This window comes from Schistocerca americana, chromosome 2 (assembly GCF_021461395.2).
Source record: "Schistocerca americana isolate TAMUIC-IGC-003095 chromosome 2, iqSchAmer2.1, whole genome shotgun sequence".
In the NCBI taxonomy this organism is placed as follows: Eukaryota; Metazoa; Arthropoda; class Insecta; order Orthoptera; family Acrididae; genus Schistocerca; species Schistocerca americana.
This window is the reverse complement of record NC_060120.1, coordinates 97,596,139-97,609,934: the sequence shown is the minus strand read 5'-3', so window position 1 is coordinate 97,609,934 and position 13,796 is coordinate 97,596,139. Positions and strand designations below refer to the sequence as shown.

Genomic DNA, 13,796 nt, shown 5'->3' with positions numbered 1-13,796 from the left:
TTCTGCCACTGATTGGTGACAGGTTGCAGTTCTGCTTCAGTCTAGAAAGAGGACACTGTGTTATGTTTCCTTTCCTGGGAGATTCTGGGAGTGCTGCTGCTGCACTGGTGTAGAGGTGTTCACTAATGAAGGATGTTTTTAGACTGAGTGTGGGATGTCTTCACCCTTTGGTGGGCAGTCTGTCTTATTGTGGAAAAGACCTGGAGCACAAACACTTAGTGGCTTCGCCACAGTTGTATCTAATTTTACTGTTACCACAAAGTCATATTGACCTGGCGGAGACTTTCACATTTCTTTGCAGCATCTTGACAAGGCAGAGAGCTGAGAATTTTAATTCTTTAATACGAGGTGTGTTTTTTAAGTATGTACCATTTTGAAATTAAAAAAAAAAAAAAAAAGACATGGTAAGATATCTCAATAATTTATTTTTACACGAAAGCCTGTACCTTAATCTACTTTTTACATAATTTCTGTCAATACTGAGGCACTTCTCCTAACATTGTACCAGTTTTTGAATACCCTCCTCATAGAAGTCTGCCGCCTGACTTGTTAACCACTGCATCACCACTGTTTTGACTTCGAGATTGTTTTGAAGAAGTGACCGTACAGGTGTTTCTTCAAGTGCAGGAACAGATGGTAGTCACTGGGCGCAAGATCGGGGCTGTACGGAAGATGATCTAGACTTTCCCATTGAAAAGATGCGGATGGGCATTGTCTTGCAGCAAAACGATGCTCTTGCTCAACTTCCCTGGACTGTTGCTTTGATTCTGGTGTGACATAGGCCACCCACGTTTCATCGCCCGTAACAATGTGGTTAAGAAATCATCACCATCGTCGTGATACCACTCAATGAAAGTCAATGCACTGTCTACATGTTTTGTTTCGTGCACATCCGTCAACATTTTCGGTACCCAACGTGCGCACAATTTTCGGTAATTCAAGTGCTCAGTCACAATGCCATACAAAATGGCTCTGAGCACTATGGGACTTACCTTCTGATGTCATCAGTCCCCTAGAACTACTGCAACCTAACCAACCTAAGGACATCACACACATCCATGCCCAAGGTAGGATTCGAACCTGCGACCGTAGCGGTCACTCGGCTCCAGATTGTAGCGCCTAGAACCGCACGGCCACTCCGGCTGACCAATGCCATACAAAACACTAAGCGAAACATTAGGAAAGTCATCCCGCAAGGAGGAAATCAAAGTGTGTGTTTCCCCTCACCTTATTGTCCACTTCTTGCACCAAACTTTCATTAACGACCGAAGGACACCCACTCTGTTGTTCATCATGCACATTTGTGTGGCCATCTTTAAATGCTCTCACCCACCTTCTTACTATTCCATCACTCACAATGTTTTGTCCATAAACCGCACAGATCTCATGATGAATATCAATCGCTTTTAGGCATTTAGCACTAAGAAATCTTATAACAGCTCATACTTCACAGTTGGTGGGACTCACGATTATTGGAGGCATCTTAAATACTCAGTACACAATGTAAACAAGGAAGAATCAGACTGTAATGGCGTCAGTGAGTAGATTAAGGTACAGGCTTTCATGAAAAAATAGAATTATTGCGATATCTTAGCATGTCTTTTTTAAATTTCAAAACAGTACTTACTTAAAAAACACGCCTCATATCTTTATTTTTGAATGTGAAGACAGGTCAGTGAATAAAGTTAAGTGTTGTTCCAAGCAGTTCACGCATATTGGTGGTTGTTAATCTGGTATTCCTTCATACACTGTCCTTCCACAGTTCCCAGAAATAAGATTGGTGCAGTGGGAGGAAATGCCCAAATCCTAGGCACTTTAAATGTAGGATTTAACATCACACCGATGTGTCAATACCTCAACCAGTCACAGGCAGTGTCCTTGTTGGATCTGACAAACACGGTGAGCACCTAAGTGAGTTAAGCTGGCCTGCAGTTCTTCACTGTTTTGTAGTGTCAGATCACAATGAAATGTGAGCTCCAGCAGCCACATTCGATTTTTTTGTGAAGAGTAACAGACTAGTATACTGCAAGATTGATGAGCCTCTGACTAAACAGATTTTTGTACTGTCCTGGTTAAAATAGAAAACTTCCCTCACCTCTACAGCTGCAACTTCACCAAACTTATCTTCGATGTGTTTGGTGAAGAACCACAATTTTGTATTCACAAAGGATTCTCTAATAGTTGATCTTCATAACAAGTGGAACACAGATTGTTCTAATTATCTGCATTAAAGCTTTTACAATTTCCATTGAAACAGCCACCCCAGAAGAGCTGCTGCTTGGATTAAATTTACCCATTTTACCGCAGATCATGCTACTCAAATTGACACTCTTGCTAAAGCAATAGCTACCTGGAATAGTATTTATTGTATCGAGTCCTAGGTTTTTACACACTATGAATGGGGTTTTCATGCCATAATGCTTAGACACAGTAAATACAGAAAAGAAAAAGTTTCTCAGTAAGTATGTTTTAACTGATCCAATAAACTCATTAATTAAAAACCTTACAAATGACTGTTGACATGAAAGCTTCACAAATTGTTGTGAATCATATTTAGTAGGAAAAACAATCATCTAGATAGACTAAGTGGCAATGAACAATATCCTTGTGCATTGCCCATACAAATTAGAGATAAAAAATTGTATCTAGCACACGTATCTGTTCATCATAAATTCATCTTATATCTGCTGAGAGTTAAAAACTTCAATGTCCACTACAGTCACACAGCACTTTATTCACATTCTGTAAATTTCCATACCTAACAATTACTAAAGTGTATTCAGTAACATAGTGAGTTTCCTTGCTAGTAAATGGCATTTTTGCAGTTGTCCGCAGAAGTTAAATTCATTTGCCTGACAATTTCTGCCTGATCAACACAATTTAGATGATCTTTCTAGGGTATACAACTTCTTTCCAGAGCACACTATCTTGCCTGCTGCAATGCACACCAGTTTTATGTCCAAAACAACCTGTTTTGGTACAAATGAGCTTTTACTTTATAAAGCTTGTGAAAAATGATTTTTAATTTTCTGTAGGAGTTCTTTCTTCACAGCATCTGGTACCAAAGCTGAAACAATGTAATAGACATTAAATAAAATACTTGGTACACTTTATAAATTCAACAGTTACACATTAAGAACACTGACTTTCTTATGTGAAGAAAAAAGTAAAAGTTTCAATCCATTATACCAAAAAAATTCAGAGCTTATGTCTACATGCTGGAAAACATAGTACCCTTTTTTAATCTGGTGCGCATACTATACAGCCACTTCTGATGAGAGGGTGTGTAAGTGCCTACACAGCACATGGTATAGCAGCGCTCCATAAAAGTAGTCTCACTTTTATCTGTATCCACCGTATTTTCTCGAATATAAGCCGCACTATTTTCCGGTTTTTGTAATCAAAAAAACCGCCTGCGGCTTAGATTCGAGAGCAAAGTAAGCATAAGTTCTGAAAAATATTGGTATGTGCCGCCACAAATAACTTCTGCCGTCTAATATATGTAGCGCTACACAGGCATGCTTTGACCCGCCAGGTTAGCCGAGCGCGCTAATGCGCTGCTTCCTTGACTCGGGTAGGCGCGCCAGCCCCAGATCAAATCCGCCCGGCGGATTAACGATGAGGGCCAGTGTGCCTACCAGCCTGGATGTGGTTTTTAGGCGGTTTTCCTCATCCCCCTAGGTGAATACTGGGCTGGTCCCCATGTATCGCTTCAGTTACACGGCTCACAGACATCTGAACACTTTTGCACTATTCCATGGATTACACTAGTCGCACACAGTTGGGGTACACTAATTCCTTCCTGGGGGGGTACGGGGTGGTGGCAGGAAGGGCATCCGGCCACGTCTTCAACTAACAGGCATGCTTTGCAGGCACAAAGACTGGCGCCAAAACCTGTGTGTCAGTAAATAAATTTAAAAAATGGTAGAAGGTGTGCTTTTTTTCTCCGCCCTGAGTTTTGACCACTGCATTTTCATACATTATCCAACGAAGTAAATAGAAGTTCCATATTGTTCATCTTCGAATGTAGCAGCATTACAAATATTTGTAGCAACAAAAATAAATTTATTTACACAAAAGTACCAACAATTCACAAGGCTTTAGTATTGTTGCACGAGTTGATACGCTGGGGCTCATTAAGATTTCACATAGCGGCACCTATTGTTTCGGGTAATTTTGTGAAGTGCTTGTTGGTGTTAGTGAACCATAATGAGGCGCTTTCATTATAGTGCCAAATCCAAGAGAGGAGTTATTTCTTTTGCGGAACAAAGTTCTAATCGTGCTGCTGATCTGCGATACGAGATTGACGAGAGCAACGTCAGGGGATGGCGACTGCAGAGAGACAAATTATTTGAATGCTCACGTAGCAGGAAAGCATTTAGTGCGCCAAAGTGTGGCCGATATCATGCACTAGAAGTGATTTTAAATGAATTTGTTAAGGAACAGCGTCAGAAATCCCCGCCTGTGAACGCCGAAATTTTAAAAATGTAGTCAGATGAAACTGCTAGAAAGCAAAAAGTCAAAAAATTTAAAGCTAGTCGCAGCTGGATTGATCTGTTTATGAAGCGCTGGGTTTTTTCACTTCGGAGGTGAACTTCAGTTGCACAGAAGCTGCCGAAAAGTTAAGAAGAAAAACTTGTGGAATTTCAGTGCTCCATAATTAGGCAGCGCACAGAAAAGCAATACCTTCTTGGTCAGATAAGAAATGCTGACCAAACTCCCGTATACTTTGACATGCCGTCAAATTATACGGTTGACGCCAAAGGAAAGGAAGAAGTGTTCTTACATCAGGGGGGTGAAAAAACAGCGGATGCCCGTCATGCTTGCTTTCACTGCAGATGGACATAAATTACCTCCATTCATAGTTTTCAAGCGAAAGAAGTGTTTCCAAAGAACAAATTGCACGAGCAAACGAAACCGGGTGGTTTTCGGAGGACATGGTGCTGGAATGGATTGGGCGTGTGTGGAATCTGCGTCCTGGCGCAATGCTTGGTTTACACACACTGTTGGTATTAGATGCGTACGAAGGCCTGACAACACCTGCAGCAAAACGAAAATTAGAGGAAAGCAAAACGGACTTGGCAGTAATTCCAGGCGGGATGATGTCAATTCTGCAACCACTTGACGTATGTTTGAATAAACCATTTAAGGACAAGCTTAAATACATGTACACAGACTGGCTTTCGAAAAGCGACAGACAACCGACACCAACAGGACGTGTAGAACGAGCAAGTTTGTCGCAAGCGTGCCAACGGATTTATGATGCATGGAAGTGTGTTCCAAATCAGACTGTGCAACAAGCATTTAAAAAATGTTCGATATCCAATGCACTAGACTCTAGATGGTACGGAGGACGATGAACTGTGTGAAGAAATGAGCGACAAAGAATCGAATAATAGTGATTCAGAATCGTGACTGATATTTTAAACATTTGGTGTAAGATGTATTACAAACCTAATAAAATTTTGTTTTAAATTTCAGAGTTTAATTTCTAAGTTATTTTCATTCCTATTTGATGAGTGTTGCTACTCTGCATTGCACAGGATAAAAAAACAGTGGAGAGCTGCATCAACCCAGTCTACGAACAGAAGACAACAACAACACACACTGTCACTGCATTTGAAGTCATCACTAAAAATCTACTACGAAAATCTGACTTGCAAGACTGCTTGGGATGTATGTCAATATGGCCAACTCCGCGTTCTGAATTTTTTCCTAGCTGTGACAAGATATGGTTGCTAATAAGAGCTTTTATGAATCGTGAATCACATGCAGTATTCTCTTCACCATCAGAATAACATGAATGTAAACATTATGCCATGTATTCTTTCGTGTTTGCTGCTATCTTGTTTAAATCCTGTCTGCCCAATAAACTACGAAGCTAGAGTGAGATAACTGCAAAGGTGGAAGAATGTACATATCATGTCATGTTTGTATTCGTATTATTCTTATGCTGAATAGTGATACAATCAGAAATGAAGCATGGTAACTGAATAGATTTTTAAATCTGAGATGACTAATTTCTGTGCAGAATGTAATTTACTAAAGAGGCGTCTGCAAAGATTTTCAAACAGAGAAAAACTTTCGCTAACTCTCGTTCAGAACATCATCTATCACATGAAGTCTATTATTTGTTTCTTGTTGATCATTATCAAAGAAAGCAGCAGTGTAAGTAACAACAAATAGTCTCTTGCCATTGTTTCGCTTATGAGACAATTCCTCTTTTTTTTATTGTAAGTGGCGGTAGCGCGCACAAAAGCAAGCCATGACAATACAATAATGCATTTTCAGCTTAGAGTGACGTAAACACCTATAACAAAGAGAACAGCACTTATCAGGTCAAAGAAAAAACAAGCAATCGAATCAAACCAGACGTAGCACGTGAAGAAGGAAGGGTATCTGTATAAATACGGATGGAGCACCTGACACATAGCAATGGCTACCTGGTAAAGCTTAACTACTAAGGTTACGACTCGAACGGAACTACTGTAGCTGTATCTTCATCCATTCGACCTAAACTATGTCTCATGTTACAATGGGCCAACTTTGTTTCGATTTGGATGTGGGGTCTAAAACTCTTCTCTCCCCTTGAATTTCGAGTCTCAAATTGCAGGTGCGGCTTAAGGAATTTTTTTCCCTTGATTTCCAGTCTCATTTTTCAGGTGCGGCTTGGATTCGAGTAAATACGGTAACAACCTCAGAAGACATACTTGAAGATATTGGTAATATCTTGTGGAAAACTAGTGTTTTGGTTTACTTAGTCTCTTGCACAAAGTTTTTATTAGTTACAATACTGTTCACACAAAAACAGGTGCTTGAAATCTCATTCTCTGATATTGAGTCACATGAACAAGTTAGGCAGCTCCTAAGACATATCCTGCAAAAATGACCTAAGTTTTCGTGACAGAACACCATTCAGATGGAGATTAGGCACTGTCCATGGCATATCCAATCTGTGGACCACAATCCTCTTGTCAAGGCAGCAGGTTGTAGCTCACAGTACTGGTAACCACTCTGGCTCACTTTTTTTCCCATTCTTTCTTTCCATAAATTCTAGCCCTCATTTTAACTTCATTGACATAGTTGCATGCACTGAAATGTGGGATAAGTAACAGCCTACTATTTCTTGCATACCTTGCAAGGGGATCCAGTCATTTGTTGGATGCTTTGGCATCCAGGTATCCCAATAAAAAGTTCACAGGCTTTCCATACTGCTGCAGTTCAAATTACCCTATGCATTATGTTCAGGAGATGAATGTCATCCTGTCACAGGACAGTGTTTTGAGAGCTGGCAGCATACTTAATGAGTAAGCCATCATCAGGATCTCTTTCAGTTCAAGCTGCCTCTGAGGAAAGCAATGACTATTCTGCTCGGGGATTAGGCTAAATGAATATGACAGCTACTAATGGCTGATATGTTATTTTCAATCATTAGCGAATATTTGAATCACAGCTGGTAACTACTGAATGCGTTGTTAATGTTTGGTGCCTGAGGAGCAGATGAATTTTGCAGGCAACTAGTAGCTGAGAAAAAGGAATTCCATGCAGTGTGTACAATAAGTGCTGTTTACTACTCAGTAGCACACATTTTGATTCAATGGAGAAACAGTAACTGGGCCAAAGAAGCTCTTGTCAGCTAATTACTAGGTACTGGAGGCTTAGGAATTTAGATTCTCCCTAATAAATGTATCTTCCACAAACTAGTGCCAAACACAAAGAGGGATTTTGCTGTACCCAAGAACACTGATTTTCTTATCTGAGGAAAAAAGTGGGAAGTTTCAGTCCATTATACCATAAAAATTCAGAGCTTAAGTCCGCATACTGGAAAACACAGTTCTCTTTTTTTTAATCTGGTGCACATACTATGCAGCCACTTCTGACGAGAGGGCGTGTAAGTGCATACACAGCACATGGTACAGCAGTGCTCCATAAAAGTAGTCTCAATTGATTTATTAAGCAAGGGCTCATTTGTACGAAAACAAGTTGTTTTGGACGTAAAACTGGTGTTACTCCACTGCAGATTCTAACACAATGGTATTGTATTTTGTCAATCTGTTGTTTCCTGGTGCCATTCAGCAACAGAAGAATCTCAGAAGTTCGTGTGCCGAACTTTCGTCCAGAGAACACATATTTGGTGTCGGGCTAGGACAGTTTCAATGAAGAATTGCAATACCTGAGATAAGTTGTAAAAAAGAATGGTTACTCAGAAAAACAAGTTGAGTGAGCAATACAAGTCAACACCAGTTGCAGTGAGAAACAAGAGCAAGGAAGAAGAAAGAATCTTCAACCTTTCAAACGCTGGTGCCATTTCTGGGATGGTCAGAAGAATACCTTAAAATTGTGGCTTCAAATTAAACTAAAAAGTCTATTATGCTGCGCGAAAGATAATCTAGAATGCTGCAACTATGATGTTTATTGCATACTGTTTGAATGTGACATGTAGTATATCTAACAAATACGCAAATACTGCAAGGCTGTGGTTTAAGTAAAGCATGGGATGTGGCCATCAGTTTGCTCATGAGTTCCCTTTATTTGCATGTAGGTGAGTACCTATAGTGGTGAAAAGCACAGTATAACAACAGATGTACCTGGAAAGATTTTGGAAAAGAACTAATCAGAATATTAAAATGATACAAGATTCTAATGGTATTAAAAGCCCAATGTGGATTCAGGAAGGGTAAATGTACTGAGAATGCAATTAATGAGGTGAGAAAATTAATCAACATTGCAGATAATAAAGTATAGACACCTGGATAGATTACAAAACAGTCACAAATTGTCAGGAGTTGTTGCAAAAGTTGATGACTTGTTACTCTTAGTGTACACCAAGAGTTGTGATTTGCTAGAAATCGCAGCTGTGATTCAAGATGACACCACAAAACTCAAAATATATGCTACTAAATGTAAAATTTATTGGGGATCCATCCATTAAAATAAATTAGGTGATAATTTGAAAGTGTTCAATCAGCAGCTAGTTACATAGGCAGTTGGACAAACACTGCACATTCAATACCCACACAGAATACTTAGCAAGGAAAGGGAGATGTATAAGGAATGAAGTTATTAACGTGCGACAACGAAGGTTTCATTTGCCTCTGAACGTAATTAGACTGTACCATAACCTGTATTAACTAACTGTAGGCTACTGTGCCAGCATTTAGGCACGCAAGTTATGATTGGAGCCTCCACCACATCCACAGATGTCCTAAACATATTATGAACGTATGCCCCCTGGATCTGCAAATATGAAAAAATATGAGAAAAATACATGAAAGTCCTGGAGAACCAGCCACAAATCTGTCAGTAATAAAGACTTCCTTACGTTCAGAGTGGTAGCAGAGATGGAATTCCTCAGGCACAGAAAGGAGAAGGCTTGAGATAAATTCTGAGCCAAGTAGGGGCTGGTCCACTACCTTTCTGAACATTGACCATGTCCTACGTTATGTGATTAGAATTGGCAACATGGTAACGACCAGCTCTGACTGGTGAAATAGGCATATCAGATCGTGTCCTACGGTAATGTTTCCTATTTCTGCCAAGTTATTGGCACAAAGGCACAGTGGTACATAAGTGTAGCTTTCGCTCACTTGGTGTATTGGCAGGGGCAATGTCTGACTGGCAGATTGGCTGCGGCACTGTTACAGTTCTGGGCTGCTTTTTTTTGCCACTAAAGTTCTATGCTGCTACATTTCCTCTCTCCTTAGATTAATCGAGACCTACAGATTACTGCTTAAGAATCTGGCTGCAGCAGAGACATTGATTTTTTTCTATAATTGTTTCTACGCTTTACATTTTACTGCATAAAAATATCACTTTTTCATAACTTTTCCCCTTTGTTTGTCTTTCTTCCATTTATGTATGACATTCTCTAAACTATCACTCTTGTGATGAACAAACATCGAGTCTGTTTCTTCCCTTTCTGCACAATTTTACTGCACTCACCGAGGTTGAGGCACGTATTCACTGGTGCCGACAACCACCACAGACCCACAGGTTAAAGGTTTGGTTTTGTTTTGCTTTAGGGCACAAAAAACAACTAGGGTCGTACACGCCCAAGCAATAACTATACAACACACAGACAGAGGAGTTAAAAAACAACTATATGTCAGTCCCAAGTGACATAAGAGAAGACATCTAAAAACAGACACATGGAGAAAGGGCTAAAAAACACCACACAGAAACAGATGTCTGAAACTAAAAATGAAATGGCCTTCACCATATTGCTTTGGTGGATAAAAAGTAAAATGCAGTTGTCAGCCTGTGCATAATTTGCTAAAACGGCCGATAACTCAGACGGCAATCCCAACCAGGAATGTAAACGGTTAAAAAATGGGCATTCCATCAGGAAGTGGTGGACAGTTAAAACTCGAACACAATGTGCCAAAGTGGCGAGGTAGCACTACTAATCAAATGTCGATGGCTAAAAAGGCAGTGCCCAATACACAGCCTAGTTAAAATGACCTCCTCCAGGTGGGAGGGCCAAGTGGCAGTCGTCCCAGCCGCTGGGAGAGGCTTAATAAGCTGGAGCTTATTCCCATGAAGGGAGTAACATTGGTATTGCCAAAGGGACACCACCTTCTGACAGATGGTAACACAGAGCTCATCAGAGGGAATATAGGAACTTGTGGGCTGAGGTACAAGGACTGCAGCCTTGAAAGCAGCGTCAGCAGCCTCGTTTCCTGGTAGACCGACATGACTAGGAACCCACAGAAAAATCACATTGGCTCCACCAAGAGAGAGCAAGTGACAGTTTTCCTGGACCTGCTGCACAAAGGGATGGGCAGCATACAGCACACATAGACTTTGAAGGACGCTGAGTGAGTCTGAGCAGAGGACACAATTGAAAAGGCTGTGTCACCGGATGTACTCCGTGACCTGACACAGGGCGAAGAGCTTTGCTGCAAACACTGAGTAGTGTGCTGGTAGCCAATATCGAAAGAAACGGGTGCCAATGACAAAGGCACACCCGACCCCACATCTGTCCGAGAGCCATCAGTGTATACAAAGGTACTATCGTGAAGTTCCATGCGAAGGTTGTAAAATTGAAGGCGATAGATCAAGGCTGGAGTAATGTCCCTAGGAAGCAAATGAAAGCCAAGATGAACAAGGATTTCCACACAAATCCAAGGTGGTGAAAGGCTCACACCCACCAGGAAAGTTCCAGGTAGTGTGAAGTTAAGCCACCATAGCAAGTGCCGAAAGTGGACTCCAGGAGGTAACAGAAGAGGGATGCACCCCATTCAGGCAATCAAAGGAATCAACGAAGGAGGCATAGGATGGGTGGCCATGCATGGCAGACAAACTGCATATATATCTGCTGAGGAGAAAGTCACAGCGGTAGTTCAGCAGCTTCAGCATACAGACTCTAAACCAGGCTAGTGTAAAAGGCACCTGTGGCTAAATGGATGCCATGATGGTGGATAGTGTTGAGATGGCGTAAGAGAGATGGACATGCAGGTGCATAAACGAAACACCAACAGTCGAGTTTTGAAAGGACAAGGAACCAGTACAAACAGAGGAAAGTGGTTCGATCAGCACCCCAGGACGTACCATTGAGGATACATAGGACATTGAGGAAACATGTACAGCATGCTGCCAGGTAAGACACATGGGAGGACCAAGAGAGTTTCCTATCGATTATGAGCCACAGGAACTTCATAGTTTCAACAAACGGAAGGGCAACAGGTCCACGATGTAAAGATAGTGCAAAGAACCATTTGCGCAGTCAGAAATTCATACAGACGGTTTTGTCAGTGGAAAAGCAGAAACCACTGTCAATGCTCAAGGAATAAAGATGATCAAGACACTGCTGAAGATGCCACTCAGTGGGACAGGTCCAAAGAGAACTGCAATAGATGGCAAAATTGTCAACAAAAAGGGAGTGAGATACCCAGCAGGAGGCAGGCCATTATAGAGTTAATGGTAACAGCAAAGAGGACGACACACGACGGAACCCTGAGGCACATCGTTTTCCTCGATAAAGGTGTCCGATAAGGCAGAACCCACACGCACTATGAAACCTTGATCTTTTAAAAATTCCTGAAGGAAACAAGGCAGGCAGCCACGGAAGACCGACGTGTAAAGAGTACAGAGGATACCAGTTCCCCGCAGGAGTCTTGGGCCTTTTTCAAATCGAAAAATACAGCCACAGTCTGATTTGCAGAGAAAACCATTCATGACATGGGTGGACAAAGTAACGAGATGGTCAACTGCAGAGCACCGCACTCGAAATCCACAATGTGCATTCGTCAGTAAATTGCGAGACTCTAGCCACCATACCAGCCAGGCATGAATAGTATGATCCGTCACCTTGCAAATGCGGCTGGTAAGAGATGGGGTGATAGCTAGAAAGAAGGTTTTTGTCCTTACTGGGCTTAGGAATGGGTATGATGGCGGCTTTACATCAGCTTCCAGGAAATGTGCCCTCTGCCCAGATGCAGTTGTACGTGTTAAGCAGAATGTGCTTGCCTGCAAGAGAAAGGTGCTGCAACATCTGAATGTTGATGGTTTCTGGCACAGGGCAGAGTATTGGGATGAACTGAGAGCATGATCTAACTCCCTCATAGTAAAAGTGGCACAGTAGCACTCACGATTCGGAGAAGAGAAGGGTATCGCCCATGCCGCCTCTGCCTGTTTCTGATGGAGGAAGGCAGGGAGATAGTGGGAAGAGCTCAAAACTTCCACAAAATGGTGGCCCAAGGTGTTGGAGATAGCAATAGCGTCCACAATGACATCGTCTGATACTGTCAGGCCCGAAATTGGGGAATGGATCTTGGTCCCAAAGAGCGGTAGGGGGTTCGTCCCCATGACAGAGGAAGGGGTGGAATTGCTAAAAGGAACTAGTGAATGAAATCCAGCTAGTTCTTTGGATATTCTGAAGAATGCAACGACATTTTGCACGCATCTGTTTATAATGAATGAAGTTTGCCATTGTAGGACGACGGTTAAAAACACGGAGAGCACGTCTCCTTGCGTGAACTGCATTGCAGCATGCCTCAGTCCACCTACGGACTGGGACACGACATGGTAAAGAGGAAATGCGAGGTATGGAATGTTCTCCGGCAGGAAGGATAACGCTGATGAGATAGTCCACTTGGTCATCACAACTGGGGAAATCTTGTTCTTCGAGGGTCACCAGGGAGGAGTAAAGCTGCCAGTCAGCCTTAGTAAGCTGCCATTTGGGTGTACACGGGATGGGGTTGGGGTCAGCAAATGGATAGCACACAGGAAATGGTCGCTCGAGTAGGTGTCAGAAAGAACAGATAACTCAAGACAATGGGCAAGCTGGGCAGTGCGAAAGGATAGGTCCAAATGTTAAGGCAAAAGAGATTAAGTTGGTTAAGAAGGTCAGCACAGAGGGCACCTCTCCGACAGGTCCTGGGAGAATCCCAAAGGGGGTGATACGCATTAAAGTCACTAAGTAGCAAAAATGGGGGCGGCAGCTGACCAATAAGCTAAAGGAAGTCTGCCCTGGTGACATCAAATGACGGAGGGACATAAATGGTACAGAGGGAAAAAGTCAGGTGGGGAAGGAAAAGGCAAACTGCAACAGCTTGAAGATGGCTAGTCAGGGTAATGGGGTGACTATGAATGCCATCCGGTATGAGCAGCATGATGCCCCCATGAGATGGGAATGCTGACCTCAGGGGGAAAGCCAAAATGAACCGGTAAGAAATTTGAGAGCTCTAAGCAGTCTTGAGGACACAATTTCGTTTCCTGAAGGCAGAGTACAAGGGGATGCTGTCATGCTTAAAGCACCCATAAATCCTCTTTGTGGGACCGAAGGAAGAGATGTA

The 13,796-nt window shown here is 42.0% G+C and overlaps 1 protein-coding gene across 1 annotated transcript in view; it reads right to left on the bottom strand.

Annotated features, from left to right (window-relative positions):
* Window positions 1-2,709: 2,709 nt before the first annotated feature.
* LOC124595089 (transcription and mRNA export factor ENY2-like) overlaps window positions 2,710-13,796 on the bottom strand; it is a 48,511-nt gene continuing 37,424 nt past the window's right edge. Inside the window, exon 3 of the mRNA XM_047133679.1 lies at window positions 2,710-3,067. Within this exon, the coding sequence (XP_046989635.1) occupies window positions 2,997-3,067 (71 nt within the window). The 3' untranslated portion in view covers window positions 2,710-2,996. The remainder of the gene's footprint in view (window positions 3,068-13,796) is intronic.